Source organism: Varroa jacobsoni, unplaced genomic scaffold, assembly GCF_002532875.2.
Source record: "Varroa jacobsoni isolate VJ856 unplaced genomic scaffold, vjacob_1.0 scaffold_273, whole genome shotgun sequence".
NCBI classification, from domain to species: domain Eukaryota; kingdom Metazoa; phylum Arthropoda; class Arachnida; order Mesostigmata; family Varroidae; genus Varroa; species Varroa jacobsoni.
In genome coordinates, this window is record NW_019213175.1 from 59,967 (window position 1) to 74,761 (window position 14,795).

A 14,795-nucleotide genomic window follows, 5' to 3' on the forward strand; every position below is an offset into this window, starting at 1 on the left:
CCATCGTATATATATATATAATATATATATATATATACGATGGAAACTCTCGAAATATAAAAAAACTTTCGTTTTTCCTTATACATTCGAAAAAGCTTTACGTAGCTACATACCGAGTCTGCTCGATAAACATTGAGAAATTCTTTGCGCACGCTTTCTTTGAGTGCAGTGTCGTGGGCATAGTCGGCAAGAAACAGAGCTTCTGCGAAACGTTTACTATGAAGACACAGCTCGGCAGCTCGTCGTGCATCGCCGGAAACCAGAGCGTAGCCGATTTTCTTTGTCGACGCGGTCTCACCAACACAGGATCCTCCATTGACCTGGACGGTCTCGTCGAATGCATCGGCTAGATCTTCAACCAAATCATTTCCCTGGTGACGATGGAGCCAAATACAAAAACAAAAACTGCTCCAGTTACGTGATAGTAATAGCGAAATCGCAGAAATATGTGCTTGAGCGGTTCTGTCAGAACGGGTAATAACTATCGAGAATGTCTTCTCTATATTATTTTGTTGTTAATTTCTGTACATACCTGATATTGTACGGGATAACCTAGTAGTTCCTGTAATCGACTTTTTCTATTGTCTCCACAAAGCGCCTGAATGAACTGCCAAAGACGGCTATCTTCTCCGACAAGTTTCTTTTGCCAGAAATTGGGCTGCTTATGGCCCTCCGTGTTATCAAAATCATGAGTCGATGGTTTAAAGAGCGCCTCGTCCATCTCTTTGACTCGTTCGATCAACACCTCGTCTGTTACTACTTGGGCAACGTCAACTTTAGAGCCTGCTTCTTTCGAGAACGTGATCAATTTGCCACCGAACTAAAATAAAATAGGAGCATCCTTCAAGTATAAGAAATGTAAAACTGAATATCGGAACAAGTTGGTTTTAGTCGTTTGGGAAGCTGTAATTTCGTCAATGTGAGGCAGTACCTAGATCTCTGGTTGTCAACGCACATTCTTGACGTATACGTGTTGATGAAATGTGTAATTGTTATTCCTATAGCACAAGAATAATTCATAAACGATGACAAGATGTCCATTTTAATATGGAGAATCAACTGGGAGCAGCTAATGATAACAAATTTATGAGCACAAAGTCATACTTACACCAAACTGTGCGCCCACTCCGCCACTAAGCCAAGACGGGGCCTTTTTAAGGCCGCCATCCCCAGCACCACCTTGTTCGCCCCCGATAACCGAGTAGACAGCCAGTTCGCCGCTGAAACTCGCCGTAGAAACGAGGGCAGGATTACGTGGACACCATTGCGCCTCGAAATTCCAGTCGGAGCTGGTGTGAATCTCGGAAATGAGCTCTGATCCCTGAGTGCCATTCGGGTTCCAGATGCACAATAATGAATCTTTGCCACATGATAGCAACATGTCTTGATCTTTTGGGTTCCAATCAAGCGACAAGATGCCTTTGCGATGCTTCTCTAAAGTTTTGACAGGCCATGACGCGTAGCGCAAGTCCCAGATCTGCAACCAAGGCGTATGGTCGTCTTCGGAAGCCAAACAGAGCTGGGTTGCTACCTGTAATATTACAGCAAATGACGCAAAAGACGACATGCTGCAATATGTAGTATCATCACCGTGCTCGCTGTACCGAGAACTCTGTCAGTAGACTTATTCCTCTAATGTTATTATTACAATTCTCTTTGATAAATATGCTGTCAAGTTAAATGCACATTACTGATCCCAAACACACTAACCTGTGGATTCCAGGTAACAGCCTTGCACCGAAATCTTGAGGAGGATTCACCTACCCGGATTATCGGTTCACTTTTGCGAAGATCCCACACCACACAACGAGTGGTCATAGCTGACGCTAGAATGTGTTGGACCTGTCGGTTCCAGGAAAGGCACACCACATCTTCTTTTGGTTGGCATGGTGTTCCGGGTGTGTATGGCTGTGCTGTCGGACTACTCAGGTCCCAGATGTACACTTCGCTTTCGCGACTACCCGAAGCTAGCAAATTGTACTGAAACGGATTCATATCTAGCGAATGCACCGGACCGGAATGGGTCTTATAAGCGGCCAGTAACGCCTGTTGGTTATCAAGCAATCGTTGCACATTGAACACCTGCACCGAGCCGTTATCAATGCCTGTGCACAGTACCCCTAAAGGGGCATTACCCTGCTGAATGCCTAAAGGACCCCAGACGATCTTATGAAAACGATGCTCGCACGATGTTTGCGCCACCGGCTTGAGCCCTTTGTCAGGTGAAGTCACGTCGAAACTCAGGATTTCCAGCTGCGATGAGGTATTGAACGAAGCATCGACCTGCTGTGCGGTCGTTCCAGCCGCCAAAAAAATCCCGCAGTGAACATCCTTGGGCGACCAGGCACAATTCGCTGTGCGGTTTACGCTCTTTATCTTCATCTTGACCACTCGGATTCACCGCCTGCAAAAATTAGAGCAACACATCGGCACCATCTACGTCAAGCGCACCAAAGCCCACCGCCTCTTAAGCGAAAGTCGTGGCATATCACAAGCCAAAAAGCAAGTGTAGGTGACTACTAACGAATGAACGCAGCTGGGCTAGTTAAGTCGGATCACTTCACATCATAATAGCAGAATATAGATGAATCCAACGGGTAGTAGCGTCACACCAGACTACGTCAATATGATTACCATACATTTTCTGTGTGACCCGTAGCGTCGTAATTTTCAAGTCGATAGCGATCGATCTAACGGCTAACAAATAGAATTTGAAGTTAGCTTAACGGGTCATTCGAACTGAACAGGTCAGTCGCTAGTTTCGACAATATATTCATACACTACAGTACATCTATCTAGAGGTTTAAAGTACGCGACCCATGCGATTAAATACGCATGATTTTATTTTAACTCGCGTATTGGCTGAACTAGGTGTTCTTATCCAGGCTCGAATTTCATTGAATGGCTGTTACAGCGGTCAAGCCTAACAAACAGATTCTTTGTCTTTTCCGCCAACAACTATAGCTCCACGACTGAAAAAAATGTTCGTTATGAGTTTCTTTTTCTGGACCACAGCCGTCGGTGTAATAACTCACTTGTCGCGTTTTCTTTTTCTAATTGTTAGGGTTTCGAAGCACATTGCAGCAGACTTTTCAGGCACATGCTCACCGTAACAGAGTTCTTAATTAGAATAAACCTGAACATAGGTATAACTTTCTTCTTCACAATTTATGAACTTATTTCGAGCAATTTACACATGTTCCACTTGTAGCCATAATTTTTACGGCATAAAGTCTTTCATTCAGCGGCGTGTTTTACCGCTAAATAATAAATCATTTTGGATGGACGGTCCAAAAAAAGTAGTCATTATTTACTCCTAGCTCCATATATAACTTCATTCATATATAATATCGTTTGACGACAATAAACTAGATATCTTACGCCTATGTATTAGAAAAACATACTGGTTTTTTATCACTAATATGACTTAACATATCGAAGATCGAAATGTCTTACGCGAGCATTTCTTATCAACCATATAAGATCATATTGAGCTTTGTACACAATAGGCATATGCTTTAAACACTACTGCATTGTCTTAATTATCGGTCAGGTGATTGCCGGCAATAATCAACAAGACACAGAGATGAAAGGGTTAGATTATGTTTGACGTTTTGGTTCGTTCCAGAAGACTCACTTGATGATGGCGCTTCAGATTGAATGACACCTAGCCCGATAAGCTTGATGCGCGCGAATCAACCTCAGGAGTTAACCTAGAAGAACACCTGTTTGCCTAACGTACTGCTTAGGGGCGCAACTATTCAGCTTAATGCATTTACAGTAGAAGCGCATAGATCACACTGATCGCTGTTATCATCTGCTCAGGGGGTAATTATATTTGAAAAAGGAACAATAAGGCACCACTGATCCTATCACCGCTGTCCAGCTGGTCGACAGCGTGACTGACTAATCGAAATCTTGTCCAAAGGTTGGGAGACATCAACTGTAGAGGTTCACGTCGTCCAAACAGACACCGTTCTCAGGTCAGCCACTGTTTGCTGTAAAATTGTTCAAGTTAACACGTTCGTTTTTCAGAAGGGAGTGGAAAAATGACTACTTCAATTCCATGGGAGGTATCACATGAGGTAATTCGCGACATCCAGCTACTGCCCTACCGCGCAATCAATCCTCGTGTGTCCGAAAAGCGCAAAAATGTATAAGTCTTCTATCTTTCTTTGCTTACCTGCTGTTTAAGAACATTAGAGCACTCCAGCGTCAGACCGTCGGGAAGCACGGCTGCTGTGTCGATGTTTTATGTGACGTTGCTACAGTGCTGACGGCAAGCACCGCAGTGGGTAATAGACACAGAACAGGTCAAGAGAGAGACTCTAGTATCGATGCGGCTGGCGGCAAGGGGAGGCGCGCCACTTTTTTGAACAGCTGATCGCTCGGCGCGGTTGCTCCGCAGACACGCCATCAACAATTCATACAGCGATGCAGCTGCAACCAGCCAATGGTCGCTCGTCTAGGTGCTCGTAAGTTTCCGTCATGGTAGAGTGGTAATGTGCTTGCTTGTTAATGTTAGGGATACGAGAGGAGATCTAGCTTCGAAGGTGAGAGTAGAAGCTTCATTTCGTTCTAGGCATCGAGAGCTCTGCTCTGTGCGAGTTAGGAAAAAAGTTAGAACCCCCTATATGTTTATACCGCAGCAGGATTCGGAACACAATACGAAAGATAGTCAAGTCGCGCTTCGGTCATGGAATTCTGCCTTTTACTACCAATCACGCCGGGCCTCCTTATCGCCCCCATGATGACACAGTGCCAGCGTATTTGCCTGATACTAAAGTTACAAACGCCTAGTGAGGAGTTCTTAATTCAAGACCAGGCATAGACACACGATTCGTTTCATTCTGGTAGAGACTTTTAGCCGTGTGCCTGGCTAAGCCAGTTGAAACATAAAAATCCAAATGCCTTCTTGTACTCGCCTCATTGCTTCTTTGTACAGACTCTGTATCGCGACTGGTACTCCGCGCGGTCTGATACGACGACCGGAGTAGAGCAGTCTTGAGATCTTTACATTATTGTTTATTGAGAGACATTATTGTTTAGATCGATTGAAGTGACACCTTCTTTAATGTGCGTGGTGGCCGCCTGTGGTTTGTCTGTGGCCAATGTATCCATGTAAAGGGAGAGGGCAGTATTGGGCTGTGTAATATTCCATGGCAGGTAAGGTGACGGGTGAGAGAGAGAAGGCTCCGTGTTTTGTGTGAGCCCATGTGTGAGTAGCGAATGCCTTCGGTCGAGCCTGAAGGCTGGTTGAGAGTAGGTGGCATCGGAACTTATGCTGATAAGCAATTGCTAGACGTGTCTATGTGAAGAACAATGGATGGCCGATTACGATAATTAACTGACGATTAATTTTGTGATTTGTACGGATCAGAATCCAGGATATTCTTTGGTTCTAGTCCATGTAATGGCGACTCAACAACAAAAAGTTGTTGTGGCTAGCAGGACCTGAGTGAAGAAAGCCCTACTTGGTGAGTGCCGATTTGCTGTGATCCACTTTACACGCTGCTTCTGAACGTGAGGTATATCCAAGGTTGATTGACAACGGAGCAATTTATGTAAAGCTAAACAAACGAGCCATCTGTATTTAGACTGTGGTAACAACGAGTTTACGACCGAACAAAACTGTTGTATGATCGGGATGTGATTCGATGCCACCGCCAATGTTATCCATAATTTCGTTTATGTATAAGAATACATAAACTGAATTATGGATAGAATAGACGATATGCTGGTATCGATTGTTCTATATAGATTACCTGTATCTTTTTAATTGTAAAATGAGTAGAATTTCGTAGCGCACTCAATGCTGCGGATACTTAAGCTTACTCGGTTTGAGAACTCTGATAAAATGTCCCAAAAAACTTCATGAAGCGACTTGCATGTATGAGTAGGTAAAATAATAGATGCATTTCATCAAAAAATACGGTTGTTCGGATCAAAGTATTAGCTGTAGTGTGTTATATAGTAGTTATCATTTTCGAACTTAATAACTCGTTATAATAATAATTGGAGAACTTAATAACTTGTTTATTGGTACTATAACAAAAATGTTTTTTGTACTTAGTTTTTTTTTGCTAGAGATTGGGTAGGCTCCATGGGAGAGTTACGAGAAATATAATCAAGATGTCATACATTCATATAAGTTGACTTGCAACAATATTGCATTTTAAGCTTCTATAAAGAAAAGCATTAGTTTCGGCAACAGGGTGAAAAAAAAATTTGTAAACTGAATTAATGTATTTCCTTCTGCAAAAAATATTAGAACAGCTTCGTACTACGTCAGTAAAACACAGAATATACACAACAAACTAGTACCACCTTACATAATTAATGATGGGTGACAGCTTATGAGTGTTTGAGCAATTATATGAACGGTCCTCCTAGACTGAGAGAGTTGGTGTTTTAGTGCTGACAAACGCTGTGAATGAGTGCTATAATGTTGATTACTGATAATCAAGAGCACAAAGATGTTGTCAGCAACATATTACTTTCCTTATTCAATAGGTTGCGAACTAATCAAAATCAATAATTTCAGGATAGATTTAGAAATACTGATTCTTTGTTAGGTACAGGGCAATAAAGTGAAACTACTCATTTGTAGAATAAGCTATTGTTATTCCAGATGTAGCAGAGGAGCACATAAATAACTTCATTTACGGCAAGTTACTGCTACCTTGGTGATTAAGACATCGGTTACGGAAGCTTTCCTAGTAACCGACTGCATAACTGGCTGAATAACTACATTTTTTACATACAAGTATGATCATTAAAATCTCTTAACTTCTAACACATCCAAAATTATATCAGTCTGTACTATAGTATAGTAGTAAAGGGGGTAGACTTTACATCATCAACTAGGTCAGTTTATGCAATGTGATCAGTTGGGACTTGAATAGCTGGTTTAAAAAACTTATATGGTAGTCGAAATACGATCACTGATACACAATGTTTTGTATTAATCAGTAATTTTGCAGTGATTAACATAATCGCTGGGATAATCAAAGTTCTGATTATAGGTCTAATTTCACATCAATTGATGAGGCTAGAATAACTGTGGATTCAAAAGCCGCAGCTGGGGGACAACAAGTTGTCTGTGAAGCACATCGGTAGTAAACGTTGTCAAAAGCGCTATTGCAATAGGTGACGGACGGTACGTGAACTGGTACATTAGTTATTGTACTTGGTTTTGCGAGCACTGAGCCTCTGGATGAGCAACATTTATGAGGGTAAAGCTCAGCAAAGAAAGTGTCATATGCAGTGGTATATATTTTGCACCATGCTCTACTCAACAAAAAATGCTTGAAAGGACAGGTGTAGACTCAAAGGAAAAAATGATCATCTTGCATGGGTGCATGTGAATGTAAGACAAATTCAAGCTATTAGAAGTTTTAAATAAAATAGCTAAATCATATAAAAGCATTATGAGCAAACTTAGATTATTACCGTTGACAGATTTGCATTTTTCATTTATACGAAAGAATCTACAGCAGCTTATACATAACAATAATAGAAATAGTTTCAGAACACAGTATCAAAGGTATCAGTACAACCGATCATTGTACATTTTTTATCAGAAGCGTTGCAAAGAACGTTTACGAATTACAAAACAAGCAAATACAGACTCTTTATTTATTTGTTCTTATAATGCACGTTGATGCTTTTTAATAATAAAAATTTAAAAAAAAATATAAAATTATTGCTGTTGAATCAGAATTTGATTATATCAGTCATTTGTCAAATATGCCTGCAGCCTAGGTGATATAGTTAAGAGGCACTGGCCTCAAAGATGATTTATGTAGTGATTATTTTGATTTGATTTATACCGTACAACTTATATAGATAGATTTGTTGTAAGTTTAGAAGACCGTTTCTTATTTCATTAGGATGTCTCAAGTAGTTTCAAAATAATATATGGCTAGGTATTGCAGTCGCAGATTACAAAGTCACTAGCAAAATAGATTACAGTAAGGTTGACTGAGGCACTACTACATACTGATAGATAAATGTAGAATGTAACTATGCAATTTACTAGCGATTTTGAAACCGTACCAGAAGGCCTACTTTACTTAACTGCCTATTTATGATCCTACAACACACTTCTTTTATCTTATATTTACGCTGAATCTAGATATCAATAATATAATTAAGATTTGAATAGTAATGCAAATCTTATTTTCATAAAAAAGCTGTTGAAGATCTTGCGAAGCAAAACTCATTTTTGAGTTTAAATTGTACAGATCATAATAATAATAATAATAGTAGTAACGAGGAATCTAATTTTTGTCTAACATTTTTGACTGCATCATTACCCCTACTGGTAAGCATCGAGATCAACATGTGTACAGAAAATGATACCGTCAACAATAGTGCAGCTAATGCTTATTTTAGAACTGATAAAATCAATCGTTTTAGCATATATATATATCTTCATGCCTATTAGGTACGAACCTGATGGTGACAGTGCTGAAAAATCTAGCTAAAGCATTGGTGTCTTATATTTAGAAAAGTATTGTAGACATATATGCATGCAGTAGCCCCTGTAGTGGCTAAGATAAGATAATAAATTATAACTAACTATAGCTATCGTAATGCAAATATAAGTCCATAAAAACAATGAAAGAGTATACGTTAGGAGCTAAAAAAAAAAAAGCGTTTCTAATATTGTTATTACCTGCTGCTGTTAATTTAAGTACAAGTTCTACCAGGAGTAGCAGGAAGTTAACGACTAGAAATATTACTATAGTCATACTGATATTTACAGCAATGAAGTCGATTTATATTTCTACCCAGTTAAAGATATTATGGAAAGGCTACATAACAAAGCCGGCAGGTGGGTTACTAGTATTATGTTGATTTGTTTTGTTTTCTACTGTGACGGTAATTTGCCAAGCTAGAATAATGGGGTACTAAATACCTATTCTCTGTGATACAGTTCCTTCCATACTATACTAATAATAGCTAAAATATGAGCTTTGCTAAACTGTACTAGCCATCTTGGTAGCTTTGACAGGAAAAGGATTGACAAATTTAAATTAGCTGGAAGGCAATTTATGCCTATTACCGCTGTACCCTTTACTGCAGGTTTTTCAAAGGTTTCTGAATGAATTTATTTAAATATAGTATAGCATTACTCGCGTTGACTGTGCTTTGCACCTGTATTAGTGTTTCCATAGTAGTGCTAAATGATTTTGCAACTTGGTTTAATGTGTGGTATCGCAGGGAGTGCCATGGGCTTATGTGGAATACTCCTATGGCAGAGATGTAATGTCAGATCCTGCTGCTAAACCTATAAAAATAGCTCTAAGTTAAAATTATGTATGCTAACAGCTATGAAGAAAATGAAGAACGGTTTGTTAGAAAGTCGTGTTAGAAACAAAGGAATAGAGCCTTTGGTGAATAATCTATCAATGAAAATCAATAATAATGCTTATTTTAATGACGTGTCGTATTTAAGAGATACAAAGCATAGGTTTTCATTGTATAATTGTTCATTTTACTGATATAATACAAAAATGTTTATTCGTCAAGTTTGAGTGTACTTACAGTGTGTATCACAATGATGCGGAAGATTGTTGCGATAATGGAAAGCCAACTTTCAGTTATCTAAGGAAAGAGCTCTTAAATTGCTTATAGAATTTATTGGACTACAAACGATGATGGACATTTATATCAAGAATGTACATTTAGCAATTTTACGATTTGTTAATAATAAACTTGCAAAACTTTTGTGTAGACAGCTATCGTTTTAACAATTGTCGGGAAATCAGAGCAGTCAGCGCAGTAACACATGGACTTAGGCCAATGGTCCAATTGAAATTGGCTTTGCTTTCTACTATAAAAATTAATTTATGAATAAAGAATAATCTTAATTGACTGCTGGAGACATGGATGTAGAGTAGAACTGCGTAACTTCAGTCATTTTGTGGAAATCCTGATGAGATTTTACGTGTCGTTTGTTATATGGATAGCTTAATTAATTGTCCGTATCAGTTTTATGTTGAATTTCTGACCTGTTCTCAGCAAGCTTTCTAATTTGAGCCTATTGAAACGATCTTCGAGTAAGCGTTTTAGCATTTTTATTGCGTACTACTCATCTATAGTAAGCGTATTTATAGATACCCTGTCTAATGTTAAAATACATGAGGTATTCCTGCATTAAAGCTGTTAAAAAAATCTACGTGGGCAGCTACATCCGCGATTGCGATTAGGAGTATTACGTGTAGCAATAAGCACCAAAGTGAGGCCTAGTAATCGTATTTTATATCGTAAATTGTATATTTTCCTTTTCCTAAAATATAACAACCACTATTACAATCGGCCTTGATGTCATTTTGTGATACGTGACCGCTACTGTTGGAGCTTGCCAGAACGATAACAAATTAATTGCACTAGGTTTTTCGCATCGAGATCAGGCGCCTTTTTTTCTTGCATTAACATATATATTTTTTTCAGATTTGTGGAACTAGAGCGCCTGAAATATTGATTTTTTTTTTCATTTCTACCTTCTGTAAACTCATCATCTTTTAGCAACAATTTATTTACCCTTAACGTGTCTTCTATAAATGGCATATATTGGCTACTTCCAGTCACAATGATACCAAATACAGGTGCTGTTTTTTTAAGGGTAAACCAAACCTCCGAAAGTGTATGCCGTAAAGGGTAAAACACTATACAGAGGCAGGCAAATACCATTGGCTATAAAGCCCAATAACGGGTGGTTAGGAATAACAACTACATTTTCCCCAAATCGATGAAAGCTATTGCTGCTAGCTGTAGAGCCGGTGTTGTGCTTGCTATTAAGTGACGTAGTAAAATTAATGCCAGAATCAGTACCATGTACGACGTAAATGTAATAGTCGTTACCATTTTTTTAGGTTTCCTTCTGTACGAAGGAATGCTTCTATATCGATATTAGTTTATGTAGTTACCGGTAATCGCCGAATGTTGCAATCAACATTCAGACGTAAATGGGTTCCTACTACTATATGACAAATCTTGTGATTAGTTGCTGCAATATAAGTTCGAGCATTCAAGCTATATTTTCTAATCGCCCATGTGCAAAGAGGCTATCTAGTCCTTTACGGGTCTTATCGTTTAGGCCATCACGAGTAAATGGTACAATCATATTCTACAAATTAGGTGAATTAGAAGATTTCTACGAATAAAATAATTACTGCACCCGGTCTCTTGAACATTTGAGCGTTTATAAAGTGGGCTTATTCTGAATCTACAGAAATGTATCAAGTATCTGGGACCCTAAAGCAAATTTCCGTACCATCTTCTAGTTCTATAGAATTCTTTTGTGAGCTAAGTAGACCAAGTACGTATGTACTGGTAGTACTGAGTTAAAGTTTCTCAAGCTATGGCAGCACAAATAGCTGCGATTATTGCAGTTGGCTCCATGTTATTAGTGGCATTAGATTGCTCACTTGCAGCAGTAAGATTTGTTAACTCTTTGACGATTAGCTTTAATTAAACGGGTGTACTTATAGATTTCATAGTTGAAAATACTAATAGAAATATCTATGTTGAATAATTGTTAACTTATTTTACTCTGTTTTTATAAAAAAAAAAAGTCTATCTGAATATATTCATCTTGGCCAAAAGCAAGTCATATCAAACTTTGGCATTTCAGGTGGTTAATCAAGACCTTCATGTGCATGACGTCAATGTTTAATAAATGCATTATTGCATTTAAAGTCTCTATTCTACCAATATAAATGATCTTTCGCTTTAAAGGAACTATATTTGATGCTTCAATTAATGTTTCTTGACGTTGACAAATTTGTCTTTACATAATACCGTTAGTGCAATGAGATAAACGTACGGCATTTTTAAGCAGGTGAAGATATTTGAAACTTCTAAGGATATCATAACTAATTTCTCGTTTTTTTTTTTTGTAGCCATTAATGATCTACGGCTATTGCGAACGCCATTCATAGCTTGAGTATAATTTCGTCGTTCCTTTATGCAACTAGTGCTATCCGTTTTATGTTAACTAATGATATTAAATTAAAGCTTGCTCTAGAAATAATGCACTAATAGCTCTGTTTTCATATTCGTCAGTCTGTGGTATAATGAGCTAAATAAAGGTCATCAAATTAAATATAAATCTCTGATTGTTTGGAGCTGTTAGTGTGATAAACATGACATAAACTGGTATAGGCGCGTAGAAGATGCGACGCTAGGTAACTGCTCCGCTGTTTTAAGTGATGCTAGTGTAGAAGAACAAATATATGAGAAATCTAAAAGTAAACCAAATGACAACCACAGTATCTTTAGCATAAGCTCATGTTACTAAATGCCCTCCTTTTGTAGCTATTAGTAATGCACCACACACGGCATTAATTATTGGAGAGATAACTGCGGAAGGTGTACAAGCAGGGACAATGATCCCTGTTAACAATTGTATAAAGGAAGTACTTAACGCATTTGGTAGACGTGTACGTATTACTGAGATGATTGGCGATTTTAACAATAGTAATGAAAGACAATTATTTTTTAAGACTTCCTATCAAATTTGAGGAAACTACTACAAATTTAGCATTTCATCTACAACTATCATTTTACCGTGACTGTATAAAAAGGTATAAAAGCTGAGAACGTTGCCATCCTTGTCGGTAACGTGATTAGTGCCAACCGCTACCGAGATACCGCTTGCAGCAAATGAAATTGTCGGACTTATTATCACAGTGACTAATGTGGTGCTAGCATCCAATATGTACTTGATATTATTGCTATTAAAACTTGATTAACTGTGATTAATATTACGTCTTTTGCAAATAGTACAAGTTTACTTAATCTTAATGATCTATTTATGACGTTCGTAGTAACCGTATACATGCCGTAATTGATCCCATTGCATATTCTAGTGAGGTACGTGATAGTTCTCTGATATCACGTTAGAATGTAACGATGCCAAATGCAATATAGATGGATTACGACCTGTAAGTAGGCCTAGCAGACTTGTACGTAAACCAACGGCTTGTACGTCTTTTCTCCTTATAGTAACAGCGTATACATGGAACAGTATATATTGAACTTAACAGCGTCAGGAAACGTGTGCACAGTTTAGAGCCTTCAAAGCCCGAAAACTTGTAAATGATTCAATCAATGATTACCAGTGCTGCCATTGACTTACTGACTGCCAGTTGTCCATAGTTGAACACCGCTAAGCCACATATTGCTATTCTGCTAATAGAAACCGGTCAAATAAAGGAGTTGCTAAAATCAGTGCCGATGATGGCTCTACTTTGGGGTAGCAGTGTTACAGGTAATGCTGCATTAGAGGAGCCAAGGTGTTAGAAGAGCGACTGTTCACGGGATACATCTTGCACTGCTTTATGCAATTAGCCATTAGTCGTAGTACGATCATTTTCTTATCGGTATAAGCACTCTATTTAACACTGGGATGTACGCATGCTGTTGCGTGTACTATGTGTGGTGTTTTTCGATTGATAATTTTGAAACTAGCTATCTCTAGGGTTTGTTTTATAGCATGTGACATGGAAAGAAATGGAGAAATAATTCACTGGCACAGAGTGTTTGATCAAGTTACCCAATGCGATTGAAAAACTGAAGACACTCCGATAATTAGGTAGTCAATAAGCTCGCGAGCGTTACTAAAATATTATAAACTCCACAAATACTTGAGCATCTATTTAGCTGTAACTGATCGATGAACCGCTATAAAATCGATTGTTGTCATCTCTGGTAAAATCAATTTGCATTTTCTGCTACGTTGTTTGCACAGAAAAATCGTAAGATAACATGGCTTAAAACCCTCATAAAACTCATTAACAAAGCAAAATAATTTGTCACAACCCTCATCGATCGAGAAATCGTCTGATAACCCTTTTACGGGATAATGAATATAAATTGTTGAATTATTCATTCATTGCTGAGAGAATAACTAGAAAGAAAGAATATATTCTTTTTTGAGTTTTTCATAAAGTCAGAGGTGAAAGATAATGGTAGTTTTTTTTTAAGGGAAGCAGAGCATTAGGTCGTTTAACAGATCCTATGAAAATTACTGTAGGCGATCAGCATGGGTTACCATTGACCCTCAATAACTGTTAATATTTCAAAATATGAATTAAATAAGATGAGGATTTTTACCATGTGGTTCTCCGTACCCAAAAAGAAATGGACCAATACATCTAATAAACACAAGAAAACGTTAAATAAATCACAGAAAAAATATATTAACTCTGACAGATGACATGTAACAGCAAAATTATTATGTAAAAGGTTATTTTATAGATTATCCTATAAACTGACCTCAGGAGAAAATCAACTATCCAAATAAAGTGGGTACTGCCTAAAAAGTTGCTTAAGAAGTTGCTTAAAAGAAGAAGATTATGCAAAATGCTTTTAAAAAAACTAATTATATACCATTATTTAGAGCTTAAGGTTTATATCTCGACTACAGCTTAAATTGTATATTCTTATGTTACAGCTTTTGTATATTTATTATTTTTTTTTTAAATTTTTTTTTATATATTTATATATATTATTTATATATATATATATATAAAGATTATATGTCCATATATATATATAATATACAGTGTATATTATAGTGTTCTCCAGTAAACAATAAAACGCACTTTTATGTTTATTTAAGTATATCAGGTTGGCAATATCGACTTGACTTTAGTAAGCTATGTGCATTCATTGTTGTTACTAAGATCAGCAAGTTTTTCCTGCAAATTTTTACTTCTTCAGTCACTTCCACTCATTGACTGCACCACTCATGTCACGTCATGCTATTGCTTTCCGAATTC

The 14,795-nt window shown here is 37.8% G+C and overlaps 1 protein-coding gene and 1 long non-coding RNA gene across 3 annotated transcripts in view; one reads left to right on the forward strand and one right to left on the reverse strand.

Moving 5' to 3' along the window:
* The window catches only part of LOC111258875 (uncharacterized), a 4,623-nt gene extending 2,832 nt beyond the window's left edge, over positions 1–1,791 (forward strand). Inside the window, exon 3 of the long non-coding RNA XR_002679245.1 lies at positions 1,724–1,791. This is a non-coding gene — a long non-coding RNA (uncharacterized LOC111258875). The remainder of the gene's footprint in view (positions 1–1,723) is intronic.
* Sec31 (COPII coat complex component secretory 31) overlaps positions 1–4,275 on the reverse strand; it is an 11,735-nt gene extending 7,460 nt beyond the window's left edge. Inside the window, exons 1-5 of one of the 2 annotated variants that reach the window (XM_022830427.2) lie at positions 4,184–4,275; positions 1,711–2,404; positions 1,109–1,531; positions 533–820; positions 114–371 (exon numbers count right to left, since the gene is read on the reverse strand). In XM_022830427.2, coding sequence (XP_022686162.1) covers positions 114–371; positions 533–820; positions 1,109–1,531; positions 1,711–2,382 — 1,641 coding nt within the window. In that variant the 5' untranslated portion in view covers positions 2,383–2,404; positions 4,184–4,275. Of the gene's footprint in view, positions 1–113; positions 372–532; positions 821–1,108; positions 1,532–1,710; positions 2,405–3,637; positions 3,888–4,183 lie in introns of those variants that run through there. The other variant, XM_022830428.2, reaches the window with a different exon arrangement.
* Between the last annotated feature and the right edge of the window lie 10,520 nt (positions 4,276–14,795).